General features: G+C 42.6%; 1 protein-coding gene across 1 annotated transcript in view; it reads right to left on the bottom strand.

The window, feature by feature from the left end:
• The window catches only part of LOC114657332 (retinoic acid receptor RXR-alpha-A), a 385,485-nt gene extending 376,502 nt beyond the window's left edge, over positions 1 to 8,983 (bottom strand). Inside the window, exon 1 of the mRNA XM_028809094.2 lies at positions 8,823 to 8,983. Coding sequence (XP_028664927.1) covers positions 8,823 to 8,850 — 28 coding nt within the window. The 5' untranslated portion in view covers positions 8,851 to 8,983. The remainder of the gene's footprint in view (positions 1 to 8,822) is intronic.
• Between the last annotated feature and the right edge of the window lie 7,293 nt (positions 8,984 to 16,276).

The following is a 16,276-nucleotide window of genomic DNA, read 5'->3' as shown; positions in this document are numbered from 1 at the left end:
TAGGAGACCTGGGTTCGCTTCCCGGGTCCTCCCTGCGTGGAGTTTGCATGTTCTCCCCGTGTCTGCATGGGTTTCCTCCCACAGTCCAAAGACATGCAGGTTAGGTGCACTGGTGATCCTAAATTGTGCTTGGTGTGTGTGTGCCATGTGGTGGGCTGGCGCCCTGCCCAGGGTTTGTTCCTGTCTTGCACTCTGTGTTGGCTGGGTTTGGCTCCAGCAGACCCACGTGACCTTGTGTTAGGATATAGTGGCTTGGATAATGACTGGGGCGGCACGGTGGGTAGCACTGCTGCCTCGCAGTAAGGAGACCTGAGGTTCGCTTCCTGGGTCCTCCCTGTGTGGAGTTTGCATGATCTCCCCGTATCTGCGTGGGTTTCCTCCCACAGTCCAAAGACATGCAGGTTAGGTGCATTGGCGATCCTAAATTGTCCCTAGTGTGTGGGGGTGTGTGTGTGCTGGCGCCCTGCCCGGGGTTTGTTTCCTGCCTTGCGGCTTGTGCCGGCTGGGATTGGCTCCAGCAGAACCCCGTGACCCTGTAGTTAGGATATAGCAGGTTGGATGATGGATGGATGGATGGATGGATAAAAGTTCTGTGAAATGTAACAATAAATAATAATGACACTTGAGTATAAATAATTCAATGTGCTGTTTCTTATTTCTTTAGGAATTTCCTTTAATTGTTTCTTCATTCTCAGTTATTTCAGTGACACCGATCTTGTTACCTTCCTTACTCATTTATCTGTAATTACTCCAAATATAATTCTGCTGGGGGATTTTAATGTACATCTGGACAATATCAATATCCCTCTCACTAGAGACTTTTTATCTTGCCTGGAGAGTTTTGGATACCAGCAGCACACTGATGTTCCTGCCCATTGTAAAGGACATATCTTGGACCTGATCTGCTGCTCTGGTGTTGTTCCTTTTGATCTCACAGCAGATGAACTCACTATAACCGACCATTTTCTTCTTTCATTCAATGCCAAACTTACCTTTTCTGTTCCTAAGCTTCCATGTCTCATAGCCTTTCGCAACATTAAGAATATTAACTTGAATTTGCTGTCTTCTAGGATTGATTCCCAACTGGACTTTTATAATTTATCCACTCCCATAGAACTGGTCTCATATTATAACACCTGTCTTAATGGTATTCTTAATTCTCTGGCTCCGCTAAAAATCCGTTCTGTTTCTTTTTCTTTTTCTGCCCCTTGGTTTACGCCTGAACTTCGGCTTCTGAAAGCTAAGGGCAGGCAACTTGAAAGGTTGTTTAAAAAATCCGGACTCTTTGTCCACAAAGAGATGTATAAAAATCATCTTCTCTATTATAAGGATTGTATAGCTCAAACCAAGTCTAATTATTACACTCAGTTAATTACTCGTAATACAGGTAACACCAAGACTTTGTTTTCTTTACTTAATAATGTTACACAACCTCCAGACTCTTTACCATCTCACCTTTACTCAACTGCTTTCTGTAATTCTCTTATGTCTTTTTTCAACGAGAAAATCCAAAAGATACATCAGCACCTTGGTCCAGATCCTCTCTGTATTCCTTCTGAACTACACTCGCCTATTCACTCTTTCTCTTCTTTCCAGCTTCCCACTTCCTCTGAAATTTCAGATCTCATCTGCAAATCCAAGTCATCTACTTGTCAGCTGGACCCCCTGCCTACAGTTCTGGTTAAAGCCTGCCTCCCCTCTCTAGTCCTTCTCATTTCTGCCATCATTCACTCTTCTCTCACTACTGGTATTATTCCCTCATCATTTAAAACTGCTGCTATAACCCCAATACTAAAAAAACCTGGTGCTGATCCTACTAATTTCAATAATTTTCGCCCCATTTCGAACTTGCCCTTTATCTCCAAAATTCTTGAAAAAATTGTAGCTATCCAACTTCATACCCATTTATCTCACAATAATCTATATGAAAAGTTCCAGTCTGGTTTTCGCCCCCTTCATAGTACAGAAACGGCACTTGTTAAAATTACTAATGACCTCCTTATGGCTGCTGATTCTGGTCTAATCACTATTCTCATCCTCCTTGATCTGAGTGCGGCCTTTGATACTATTTGTCATACCACTCTCCTTAATAGATTATCTCTGATTGGCATTACCCACACTCCACTTGATTGGTTTAGATCCTACCTCTTAGGCCGCACTCAGTTCATACAACTTAAAACCTTCACATCCCAACCCACCGCTGTTACTTCTGGTGTGCCCCAGGGCTCTGTCCTGGGGCCTCTTCTTTTTATTATTTACCTTCTTCCCCTTGGCAATATTTTTCGCAAATATAACATTAATTTTCACTGTTATGCTGATGACACCCAGCTCTACCTTGCTGGTAATCCCACCTCCTCTTTTCCACCACCCTCGCTTATTGACTGCATTGCTGAAATTAAATCCTGGTTTTCTTCGAATTTTCTTAAATTAAACAGTGACAAATCTGAGATTCTCCTCATTGGTTCAAAATCATCATTATCCAAAACCAATAATCTTTCTCTTATTATTGATAACTCTGTTGTTTCCCCATCATCTCAGGTCAAGAGTCTGGGTGTCATCCTCGACAGTACTCTATCTTTCCAATGTCACATTAATAACATCACCCGGTCTGCTTACTTCCACCTACGTAATATTAATCGTATTCGCCCCTCCCTCACTCCTCATACTACTGCCATTCTTGTTCATAGTCTTGTCACTTCCCGGCTGGACTACTGCAATTCACTCCTCTTTGGTCTCCCGAATAAATCTCTTCATAAGCTTCAGTTAGTCCAGAATTCTGCAGCACGTATCATCACTCAAATCCCATCTATTCACCATATTACTCTGGTCTTGCAGCAGCTTCATTGGCTCCCGATTAAGTTTCGTATTGATTTTAAGATTCTACTATTAACATTTAAGGCCATCCATAACCTCGCCCCTCCATATCTGTCTGACCTTCTTCATGTTGCCATTCCATCCCGTAATCTTAGATCTTCTTCCTCCACCCATCTGACTGTCCCTCCCGCCCGTCTAACCACCTTGGGGAGCAGAGCTTTCAGTCGTTCTGCTCCCAAGCTCTGGAATTCATTGCCTGCGGATCTCCGAAATATCAAATCATATTCATCCTTCAAATGTAAACTTAAAACGCATCTGTTTAAAATGGCTTTTTCTTTTTCATCCTGATTATAATGGTTTTGTTTGGTTTTAATTTCTAGATTTTCTGATGTTTTAAGTTTTTTATAATTGTGTCTTTTATTTAATTATTTATTTATTTATTGTTGTTCGGTGTCCTTGAGCTCCCTGAAAGGCGCCTTGTATAAATAAAATGTATTATTATTATTATTATTATTATTATTACCATGTGCAGCATGAAGTTGACAACTGTCACCTTCACTCGTCAGAGCTGAGTGGGCGGGCTATAGGAAGTACTGATTTCTGATTGGTGAATAATCCACAGAGCGCTTGACTTGGGAAGCCTACTTCTTAACCCTTAAACTGCCACATACATGGGGGGAGGGGTTGATGCACCCCCCAGACGCCAAATACGTTTTTTGCTGCACTTTTTAAGGAAACGTCACAATTCGCCAAAAAAAAGTCACATTTTAATGGAACACGTATTTTTTTTCATGCAGAGTGCATCACAATTACAGCAACGCTGATCATTTTACACACCGCCAATCAACTGTTAAAACTATTTAAAAAACGACTGCAACAATCTATCATGATATGTACAAGGTGCGATTGACGCCATTGATGAAATTCAGTAAATCAGCGAGTCAAATGTGCTTGAACTGGCTGCACACAGAGAGGCCAAACGCCAGTCTAGTGCAGCGGCTCAATCCCAGGGACAGTGAGGCTGCAGTGCTGTAGGGGGCGCCAGTGGTCACGGACTGCTGGAAAATTGTACTGGGAACCGACTACAGCCGGTTCCAGCAGTTTAAGGGTTAAGCGCTCACTCAAAGTTGTGGCTGTGTGAATGGGTCACATGTGCCACCTGAGCATCAGAACAGGCCACCCAGGTGTGGTCAAACCCAGCCAGGACTTGGAAGGGAAGACCGTATAGGAAAACGCAATTAGCACTCTGGTCTGTGTGTGGATCCGACACTAATGGCGCCGTCCTTCTGAAGAGGCGTAAACCTAAAGTCCTGACTCTCCGTGGTCATTAAAGACCTTTGGGCAAGAGTAGGCTGTCCCCGATGTCCTGACTAAAGTGCCCATCACGGCCCTGTCCATTAACATAAGAAATTTGACAGACAAGAGGAGACCATTCAGTCCATCGAGCCTGTTTGTGGAGCTAGCGGCCAATCTGTCCCAGTATCTCATCCAGATTCTTCTTAAAGGGTGTCGAGATTTCAGCTTCAATTACACGGCCCACAACTCTTTGGCCCCCGTAATCATCCCCTGTTGCTATTGGCTAACTGTCATTGTCAGCCCTTCACCACCTAACAGCTCATGTATGGTCAGCATAATGGCCCAAACATTGGCTGCCGTTAAACTACCAGTAATGTGTTGGTTGATGTAAGTGGCCCCCCCACTCACTGCGTAAAGTGCTTCAAATAGCAAAAAAAAAAAAAAAGTGCTATATAAATGTAAAGAATGATTAATATTAAGAATGAGGGGCCTAGAATTACTTTAATTCAAGAAATTCGAATTCCTTGTTGGGAGTTTGTTGGGGCCAGGCCAGTCACGCACGTACATTGGAGGGTCCTCTTCCGAGCTCGTCTGAGGTATGCACTACCACACTGGGACACCAGGGGGCACAATCTCATGAACATAAATAAATTACTAAATACAGTACAGCCAGGTTAGGGCAGATCGGGGAGCATGCACTGGTAGAGTGCCCACCACACGACAATACAGCTCGGGACTCTGGTTGGCAACCCTCCATGCAGACACACGGACCAGTCCCACCCACCTATCTGCCGCGGCCAGGTGTTACGTGTTTATTTCACTTGCTTTTGTTAAAAAAAATATAACCAACACCATATAATTCTTACAAATGACACCCTGGTCGGTACGATACACACATAATATAGATGCACATTAGATAGATAGATAGATAGATAGATAGATAGATAGATAGATAGATAGATAGATAGATACTTTATTAATCCCAGGGGGATTAACGCATGGGCACGGTGGGCAGCTGCCCAGGGGGCCCCACAAGCATAGGGGCCCCATGCTAATCTATGTACGGTGTGACTTGTTGATTAATCTTTATTGTACAGCATGTTATTTTAATGTTTAAACACTGATTTTGTTGGAAGTACCAATACAATAAATATATGTTTAATTTTATCGACCATTTACATTTTTATTCTTTGTGAGAGGCCCCAGTGCTCTGCTTTGCCCGGGGTCCTATAGTGCTGCTAAGATGGCCCTGTGTATGAAGGTGTGTATGTATAGTGTATGTACATGTATGTATGCGCATGTGCATACACACTACACACTCACACTTCCACTTATAGATAGATAGATAGATAGATAGATAGATAGATAGATAGATAGATAGATAGATAGATAGATAGATAGATAAAGGCACTATATAATAGATAGACAGATATAAAAGGCACTAGATAGAAAGATAGATAAATAGGTTTGAAAGGCACTATCTGATAGATAGATAGAAACTTTATTAATCTCAAGGGGAAATTTACATACTTTACATTATATTGCTTTATTAACTTTAACCTTCACTTTATTCATTACATCAACCATTGTCAAACCCTGCAAAAAATGCGGCCGCAGTTTGACGGTCAAATGGCTAGCAGCCGAGCTGTCAGCCCTTTAGCGGTTGTCACGCACGTACATTGGAGGGACAGCTGCCGAGCTCGTCTTAGGTATGCGCTACTACTCTGGGACACCAGGGGGCGTGATCGTTCACTCTTTTATCTCTCGTATCACCCACACCGCAGAGAAAACGCCCACTGAGGACAACTGACCACGCCCCCTTCGAGTCCGGGACCTACAAAAGCGAAGGTGAGGATGAGTGCGCTGCCTTAATGAGCTCCGATCCCGAGTCTAGACCCGTTCTCCAGAGCCTGTCATTGTGAAGCCAATGGCTAAAACCTTCAATAGACTCATCCATTGATGAGGTTGTCGCTTTATGTCATACGTCAGTGATTAACGCCTGGTTACACCTGTGGTTAATTAAGATTAATGTTGTTATATCTGACAAAAGTCATGTAAACCAGGTGACAAAAACCTGCAATCCAATTGGCTGTTGAGTGGAGTTACTGAATCGTGAAGCGGAGGGTCTCCGTGGCTGAACTCCACACCTTACCTTACCTTTGCACTGTCACGCAGAGGCGTAGCTAGGGTTTTCAGCGCCCGGGGACAACTGAAGATTTCGCGCCCCCTCCTGTTTGCCTGTTTGTAACATCAGTTTGGCTCCACCTGGATGCTGCGCCCGGGGACAGATGTCCCCCCTTGCCCCCAGCTACGCCACTGCTGTCACGTGGCTGTTATTTTCAGTTCTCTTCTTCATTTCAAGTAAACGGGGTGGCCCAGTAGGCACCCCAACTTTTCGTCTGAGTCCGGATGACACCGTCAAATTAAAAAATTTTGTCTCATTAAAAATAAGCACAGTCAATAATTAGAATTCTGTCATTATGAATATTAAATTGAACCGTTTCAGTATTTTGAACTCACGTCATACATTTAAGTCAAATCAAGACGACTGGTGCTCATTAATACGGTGCTGTCATTTTTCATTTGCAATACACCTACAATACCCGCTTCTTTTATTTCTGCCTGATCAACATTAACTATAGTGACATTTAAAAAAATATGGTGTTATTTAATTTATTGCATGTAACTAATGAGAATGACACCCAATACATGTTATCCAACAGAGAAGGAAACGTTGCTTTTCTGCTGAAGGGCGTACAGCAGATTTACAAGAATATCGAAAATAAATCGGCATACATCAGCTTCAGAATCATAAAAAACATTCAAAACATGCAGAAAAATTATTTTGATAATCTTATCATTAAATATTTATTTCTCACAGTGCAAAAATATGAGGGGGGGGGGGGTTATAAGGAAGAATTCGCAGAGGGGGCGTTCCCTTATGCAAATATGCCAATATTATGTAAATTTAAATTCCATATACCATTGTGAGTTTACGGCATGAAAAAAATATTTATAAAATAGCGTTGCACGATGAAACAATTGATAGTGACAGCTAAAACGAGATTTAAATGTACACTTACGTGAATTTATCTGTTTAATATCATTTTAATCGTTTATTGCATTACAGTTTTAATGTGAAAATATACGGCTAAAGTAATGTATTTAAATGGGATTTTTTTTTTTTTTTACAGACGGGTCGTGATTTAGTTCAACGTTAAAACTGTTATATTTTGATTTTCCAAACGACCATTTCAATTTATGAATATGGTATCACCAAAGAATTACTGACAGGCAAATCAGTTATGCAATTTTAGGATTAACGTCATTCATTTTGAAACACAGAGATGCGTCATTATCATTCAGGTTTGAAGCAAAATTAACGGAGTAATTTAGCACACTTTTTAATCGGCCGTGAACACCTTCGAGCAGTTTCTTACACTATGGGGTCGCGAATCCCCGCGTTATTTAATGATTGGGGAGGTGGGGTATGGGTGGTGGTTGTTAGATGATTTGCGAAGTGGGTCGCCGCGGGTTGACGGACTGATCGGCGTGGCACCGATGACCTTTCGCGTCCCCGATTATCATAGACGCTCATCCGGGCATTCGACAATGGAAGGGTTTCGAGGACACTAAAAAGAGCATGATTGGGTGGCGACAAAAATAAATTTAACAAAACTGATTTAGGGTAGACCGACATTGCCAAAAAAAATGGAAAATGTTTCTGGATTCTCCTACCAAAATACATTTAAGATTGAATCTCATGAAAAAGTGTAAAGAAAAACTTCAACAGGATAAATGTTAACGATCTAATTAAAAGACGCCACTTTTCTGTTATTGGTGATACGGTATTCATTTCGTAATAATTCCAATCCAAACTGTGACAGAGGTTGATGTCTGGCTGCAAACTTTGCTAATAAATTTCTTTTACATTGGAAATTTTTAATATCAATTAATCTAAAGGAAGGGCTGAGGCGACTCTGAGGCTAAGGATCTGCGTTTGTATCCGGAAGTTTTCCAGTTCGAATCCCCGTTACTGCCAAAGGGCCCTTGAGCAAAGCCCATAACCTGCAATTGTTCCGAGGCGCTGTACAATGGCTGAACCCAAGGGGTATGCGAAAACTAACAAATTCCTAATACAAGAAACTATATAAGGCGAAATAAAGCACAAAAACAAAAAAATGTGACATCCACTCCATCTGAATACATTTTTGAACCGATTTTTTTATGCAATACCAGACTCGTATAACTGTTTGCACTAAAATATCCCAGTCACTAACTCGCCCGAACTTTAATCCCACCCCCCCGGATTTTGCAGGCGCTCACAACTTGCAGACATGAGGCGCGCCTGCGCCAATCTGTGGAGCTGAAAACAAAAATCGCGGCGTCCATCCGCGCTTGATATCCTCAACTAACCAACAAATGACAACACTTGCACATCTCCAGTAAATTCAGGAGAAAACACAACCAGAGAAAAAATACAGAATACTATTTAAAACGAATCGGTTGTCCTACCTTACGGAGGTTTTCCGTGTCGCTTTTCTCCTCGTTAATTCGTTAACAACATAATAGCCGTTCAGGGAGCCAGCAGGTGACCATCAGGAGGTCCCGTTGATCCATCTGATCTCCAAAGTCACGGGCGGCAGGAGCGGCTCGTAAAACCCCAATGAAGTGCGTCTCATTTCAAAAAGTGCAAATTCAGAGCTACTCACCAATGTGGAAATCTAAGAACGGCTCCATGTGTCCGTGTCCTCAAGGCGCTATTAGCAGTATGAAGTCAGCCCCCCCGCCGTCGCTCCCGTCCCGTTCCCTCCTTGCGAAACAGAGCTTGCTTAACGGCGGGAATGTAGCTCCATTTTGTTTTATTATTTTCTTTTCCTCTTTTTTTTTTTGTTTTGAGCTCCAGACTGTCCCAAGTCGCAGATTAATCCACATGTGCTGTCCCGTCCTCCGCAGGATTAAGAAATCCAGGCGATCATGCGATGGAAAGTTAAAAACTGGCTGAAGGCAGACAGGTCGCTCAGTTTGACGTTTGGGACAAATAGAGGAATAACCCTGAGCGCTGAGTCCATGCAACCATCGGTGGAACAAACCCCGTCCGTTCTGGCGAATCACGAGTCCTGTAGGGGGCGCACACGCAGGCCAGCAGAGAATAATAATTATAATAATAATTCCTTGCATTTATAGAGCGCTTTTCTCACTAGTAAAAGCGCTCAGCAATTGCAGGTTAAGGGATTTGCTCAAGGGCCCAACAGAGCAGAGTCCCTATTGGCATTTACGGGATTCGAACCGGCAACCTTCCGATGGCCAGTGCAGATCCCTAGTCTCAGAGCCACCACTCCACCTGAATGGAGGATGACCTCACGTGCTCGTGTGTGTGTGGGATGAGCCCGCACTGACACGAGGAGAACACATAAACTGTTACACAAGTCTCTGGAGTGAACCTCTGTGACCACGACAGAGTGCCCATCCAATTCCTAACCCCACCTGATCCAATTTCAGTCAGGTTGTACAGTGAAAAAAGTATAACCTCCATTCAACATAAAATAATTAAAGGTAATGATTCACACTTAATATTTTCAATCTGAACCAATATAATTCTTTTTATCTTATTGAACCCACAATTTCTAAGTTGAGGCAAATCATTTAGAGCACAGGTGTCGAACTCCAGTCCTCGAGGGCCGCAGTGGCTGCAGGTTTTCATTCTAACTATCTTCTTCATTAGTGAGCCGTTTTTACTGCTAATTAACTTCTTTTGCTTTAGTTTTAATTAACTTGACTCAGGCCCCTTAATTGTCTCTTTTTCCTTAATTAGTAGCCAAACAATAATGAGACATCAAACAAGCCACCATATGACAGAATAAACAGAAAAATCAACAGATCTGGAAATGTCTGCTGTGGCAGAATGAGAGCAGCAACGAGCCATTGAATTAAGTAACAGGCTTAATTAACAGTAAAAATCATCCATCCATCTTCCAACCCGCTGAATCCGAACACAGGGTCACAGGGGTCTCCTGGAGCCAATCCCAGGCAACACAAAGCACAAGGCAGGAACCAATCCCGGGCAGGGTGCCAGCCCATCGCAGGACACACACAAACACACACTAGGGACAATTTAGAATCGCCAATCCACCTAACCTACATGTCTTTGGACTGCGGGAGGAAACCCACGCAGACACGGGGAGAACATGCAAACTCCACGCAGGGAGGACCCGGGAAGCGAACCTCAGGTCCCCACGTCTCCCAACTGCGAGGCAGCAGCGCTACCCACTGCGCCACCGTGCCGCCCCAGCAAGAATCAGCTTCTCATTAAGAGACTGGTGGGAGTGAAATTGGTTGGAGTTTGAAATCCCAGTTTAGCTGCTCATCTGTTGACTCGTTTCACGTCTCATTTCTGTTTGGCTGCCATTTAATGAAGAAGCAAATCAATTCAGAGGACTGAATCCTTAAAAACAGGGCTATTGAAATGAAGGGAAAAGAAGTTAATGAGCAGTGAAAACTACTCACTGATTAGGAAAAGGGTTAGAATGAAAACCTGCAGCCACTGCGGCCCTCCAGGCCTGGAGTTCGACACCCCTGATTTAGAGTGATTGGGTATAATTCACTTGTTTTATACTGAAGTAAATCTATTTTTTAAGTTGTTACAATTTAAAATGGTTTATTTGTTGTAACTGATTTTTATGCTGTTAGAAATATTATGAACATAACACATTCCAATGCTGTACTTTTTACATTTATTTAAAAATCTAGTGCAAATACACAAGCATTTTGCAGTGTAAATCTTAAATATACAACAAAAAATTATTAAACGTTTCTACGGCTTTATGAGGTCTTATACTTAAAAATGAACAGTTGAGAAACAGGGTTACTTACCAGAAATCCTGCGTTATAAAAGTCTGCTGCTCAAAATGATCAGACCTGTATGGCCACGTCCACTCCACTCGGGAAAGTCTTCTTCTTTTTTGGCAGCTGGAAAGTTTGACCAGAAGAATATACAAACGGCCCCTCGCACACAGCACACAAACAACCTAAAATATTAGGTTAACTGAAATAGGGTTTTTTTCTTTATTCCCTCCACCATAACTTACTTTGGTACAAACACATTTTTTACTTTGATTGATTCTGAAACCAAATATTTCAAGCTGCAACACTAAATGACTAATCTAAAGTTGCTTGAAAGAGAAACTTTACATTGAATGAACAACATCAATGTTATATACTTCTTTCAGTGTACAGTACAGGTCACGGTATTGGATAGGAAGCCTGTCCATCACAGCAGGTCACTGTTAAGGCCACACCCACTCACACGGGGTCAACTTAAAATGCCCACCTGTGGTCGTCTTCCTGATGTGACACTCACACAGATACAGGGAGAACACACACACTCAGCACCCATTTGGGAGATGAACCCAAATCTCTGAAGCAGTTAGTTAGCAATGCCAAAGTGTTCACTCTTTTGCTAACTCGCTCCTTCTCTACAACAGTGAGCAGAGCCAACTTCAGAGGGGTCGCCAGTTGTTCACTCACTCCTATACTGTCATTTGAGAATAACCTAAGGTGCCCATCTCTGAGATGTGCCCATGCAAACAAAGGAAGAACATGCAAACTGTACACTGTTATGAAATTCACCAACACAAAGCACCAAAACAGAAGCAGCCCACCAAAAACTCACAAAAAAAGCCAGACTCCAAACAGATGGCTGATTGCGTTTGCTGGCATCTCATCTCTGTTGGCTGAGTGGACCAGATGGGTGAGCAGAGGAGACGGGATGAGACTTGAATGGTGAAATGAGTGATCCTGACTGAATTTAACGGATGACTTACCGTATATACTCGCGAATAAGTTCTCCCGCAGATAAGTCAGGACTTGATTTTATCGTATAATTTCCGGTATTTTATAACGTCGGTCATATAAGTCGAATGCGGAAAACTCACGTTATTGGCCCAAGAGATTACGCTATGCTAACGCCCACCCATCTGAGACAGTAACCACGGGGCACACGGCCTTTTGTGCCCACGTGACCACACGATAAGAGCCGCAGTATTCCGAAGCGACGTTTGCACTGTTTTGTGTGTTTTGTATGTCACACCCCTTTATCGTAAGAGCATCCCTTATCTATGATGGAGCGTTCAATCAGAAGGAAATATAAAGCTGGTTTAAAATTAAAAGTCGTTGAAGTAGCAAAACAAATTGGGAACTGTGCTGCTGCAACAAAATTCAACGTGTCTGAGAAACTGATGTGAGAAGAAGAAAAATTAAAGTGTCATATTTTTGAACGGGCGTATAAGTCGGGGTCTGATTGATTTCTCAGGTTTTAATACCCAACTTATATGCGAGTACATACGGTATTTGGATTTTAAGTTCCGCACAGGCACCGTGTTACTGGATTACTTATCCAGTGAAGAACTGGCACCACACCTTATTTACGAGGGGGTACCCAAAAATAACTGGAATCTCTACCTGGCACACAATCTCAGACTTAGGTGTGAATTTTCCGGCTAGGTGTGGCACACTTACAGAATTCTGTGCCAGTCTGCCACGTGCCATTGCTCTTTATTGTTTGAATGCCATTCCGTGTCGGTGTTTCTTCTTGCTTATTAAACATGTTCTGCGATTTTTATGATCATAAAGAACGAGGAATCTGTGTTCAATTCTGTTTTCTCTTTGGGAAGACCGCTGGTGAAACTGTAGTGATGCTTGAAACGGCTTTAAAAAGAGGAAGCTTTAAGTAAAACACAGGTCTGCGAGGGGTCTTCATGTTTCAAATGAGGGGAAATGTCAATTGAAGACCAACCGAGATTTGGCCAACCTTCCCCAATCAGGAGTGACGGAAATCCTGAAAAAGTTAGCAAATGCAATTTCCGAAGATCGTCGTTCTTTCTAGAAAGTTGATTCAGTTCATCTGGACATAGTTCTTTTTTCCAGGGAGATACGTCACATCACTCATCCAAGTCACTTCCTCAGTCTCAGTTGACTGCAGGTTTCTCCAACCTTATAAACAGTATCTTTCCCTAATAACCGAAACTAGCACCATTGACTGACAATGGGCCGTGTGATCAATGATATGCCAATTGTCCATTGATCAATGGCCATGAGGACCATTCACAGAGAGTTGGGGAATGGCTGCAATCACAGCATTATAAGATGGTGAAAGATGTACCCTTAGGTCCCCTCCTTGGTTCAGACACGGTCGTTCCTTTTTCACGTAAATGGCCTCCTTGACTCCTCGCTCAAACCAGCGTTCCTCCCTGTCCAGGATGTGCACATCTTCATCACTGAAAGAGTGACCACTGTCCTGTAGGTGTAAATAGACTGGCCTGACGAGGTAGCTCTTCTGTGTTGTGCCATCCGCTTCGCCAGTGGTTGGTTTGGTTTCCCCAATGTATGATTCACGACAATCCTCTTGGCACTTAACTGCATAAACTATATTACTCTGTCTGTGCCGGGGCACTCGATCCTTGGGGTGGACCAATTTTTGCTGTAGTGTGTTTTGGAGTTTGAAAGCCACCAAGTCCTGGGGCCTCATGCATAAACGGTGCGTACGCACAAAAATGTTGCGTAAGAACGTTTCCACTCTCAAATCGTGATGTATAAAACCTAAACTTGCCGTAAAGCCACGCACATTTCCATAGCTCAAACCCTGCTGTACACAAGTTCTGCGCTCGGTTTTGCAGACTGGCAGCACCCAGCGTCAAAGCAGTGCTACTGTTCCTGTTTGGTTTCCCTTTCTTTTTTAGATCCACATCCCTGACGCTGCTTTATAAATACACTGAAATGAACCGCATATTGTTTATTAGTTTAAGGCATCTGATTGTAATTAACCTCTAACAATATAATGCTCCAGGGAATGGCCAAACTATTCTAAATACCATAACTGCTTTAGCGTTGTTACTCTCACTGCACCTTCTTCTTCTTCTTCTTTCAGCTGCTCCCGTTAGGTGTTGCCACAGCGGATCATCTTTTCCATATTCCTCTCACTGCACCACTCGGAGTATTTATATCACTGTATATGAGTGGGAATCACAGATCTACAGCAGAGGATTATTGGGATACAGCATCAAGCACATGCTGCCTCGGCCATGCGCACAGTCTATTTGAACTGCTCCCATACAACAAACGCTTCAGAGCCTTTCCTGTACGGACCTCGCGGTTCACAAACAGTTTCATCCCAAGAATTCTAAACGCACTCAATCAGCCATCAAGTGCTCCTTGTAGAACTGTTAGTACTTATAAGTACAATCACCTCACTGTAAACTTGTGATACAGTTATAATACTACACAACCTGAGCCACTTTATAACGCTGGTATTTACATATGATGACGATACCATTTTTAAGATGAAATGCAGCAAAATGTTTATTATATTATATAGATAAAACTTTAACTTCATTTAAATAATCTATATTGTTAATAATTAAACATGTGAGGACACGGTGTCACAGCACTAGCTAGGATCTGGCGCTCCGTTCACAGATTGTTCCTGCCTCGCTGTATTCTTGCTGGTGCTGACGCGACACTGGAAGGATAGAATAATTAAACACGTACTACGAAGATATTTCGATGTTCCTTAAAAGTTTTGAAGAATCGCCGTTCTCAGCTTACAGATGGCTTAACGTCTATTACAGGGCTGATTGTGTGGCGATTGGGTGTTTGGAGAAAGAAAAGTAAGAACAGGAGCTGGGGGTTAGTACGTTTTAAAGAGACAGGACTTCTGTAATAAATTATTTCATTGAAGGTCGCACATGGCGCAGCAAGCCTCTTGCGTGAGATATGAACAATCACTGCGCCACCGTGTTCCCATGTTTAATAACATGCTTTCATTCCTATCATCATGAAAATGATATCACGTATACATCTCAGTATTTTAATTATTCAGAGAGCTGTAATATCACAAATGTCATGGATTCTGTGTCCTGTCGGAGGAAGAGAAAGCCCGGAAACACGTAGTGATTGACACACATAAAGGATCAAATACAAAACAAAGCATTTAATGTGCTACTTTAGTTACGATGGGATTTGAGAAACTAGTCAATTAAACGATTTAAAGATGAAGTTTATGATGTTCTACTTTACTGACAAAATAAACTACGTGATTAAAGTTGACATTTCGAGATTCTTTTTTCCCACTGTGTGCCTATTTTTTTTTTTTTTCTCTGTACCCTAATAAGCTTTCATGTGACACTCAGACAGTGGGCTATGACTTTCCTTTTCACGGCAACTTTGATATCTGACAACTTCTTTTTTATTTCGGGCACTGTGCGACTTTGTGAACTTGAGCTTCCCCGACACGTTATGTCACTCGATCAACTTCCTTTTGTTGTTTATATCACAAACCAACAAACTGTACGTTTTTCTTTGCCTCTGCTTGGTATTCACTGAAATCCTTCTATTTTTCCTCATGCTTTTCCCATTGCCTTTTCACAGAAGGCTGATCTTAAGGGCTGTTTATATTGATTTGCATATTCAAAGAGGCGTAATTCTGGGAGGAGTTGGGGCGGGACAGCAGGCGTGTGCACGTGCGTTACTTTTCATGCTGACCGGGATTTATGGAGCAGATGACCGTGGAAGTTGGCGAATGCACAGGTTTATGCATCTGTATTTTTTTGTGCATACGCACATTTCCACTTTTGTCCATACGCCATGTTTTAGTGTGAATTCTACGCAGGGCGTTATGCATGAGGCCCCAGGTGTTTTGAAAAAATGCGTCTCAGCTGTTGCGATACTCCTGACACATAAGGGATCACCAAAGGTTTTCGATTAGTCAGCGGTTGTCCTTCCTCTCTCCTGGATTGCTTACAGCATTCTTCAGGTGTCTTCCCTGCTTTGACAAAAGTCCAGCTGGGATAACCACAGTTTCTCAGGGCCTTTGTGATGTGATGTTCTTCTGCTTCCCTGTCCGCTGTGTCTGTGGGTATGGTGTTTGTTCTGTGTTGTAGAGTCCTGATGACTCCTATTTTTTGTTCTAATGGATGGTGAGAGTCAAGCCTTAAATACTGATCCGCATGCGTTGGTTTACAGTAGACATCAACTTTCAAATGTCCCCCATTGCTGATGGCAATTTCACAATCTAAGAAAGCCAGCCTGCCACGTTTCATGTCCTCCCTGGTGAACTGGATGTGTTTGTCCACTCAGTTGATGTGGTCAGTGAATTGTTGTACCTCCTGAG

Source organism: Erpetoichthys calabaricus, chromosome 9 (assembly GCF_900747795.2).
Source record: "Erpetoichthys calabaricus chromosome 9, fErpCal1.3, whole genome shotgun sequence".
NCBI classification, from domain to species: Eukaryota; Metazoa; Chordata; class Cladistia; order Polypteriformes; family Polypteridae; genus Erpetoichthys; species Erpetoichthys calabaricus.
This window is presented reverse-complemented; position numbering and strand designations above follow the sequence as displayed.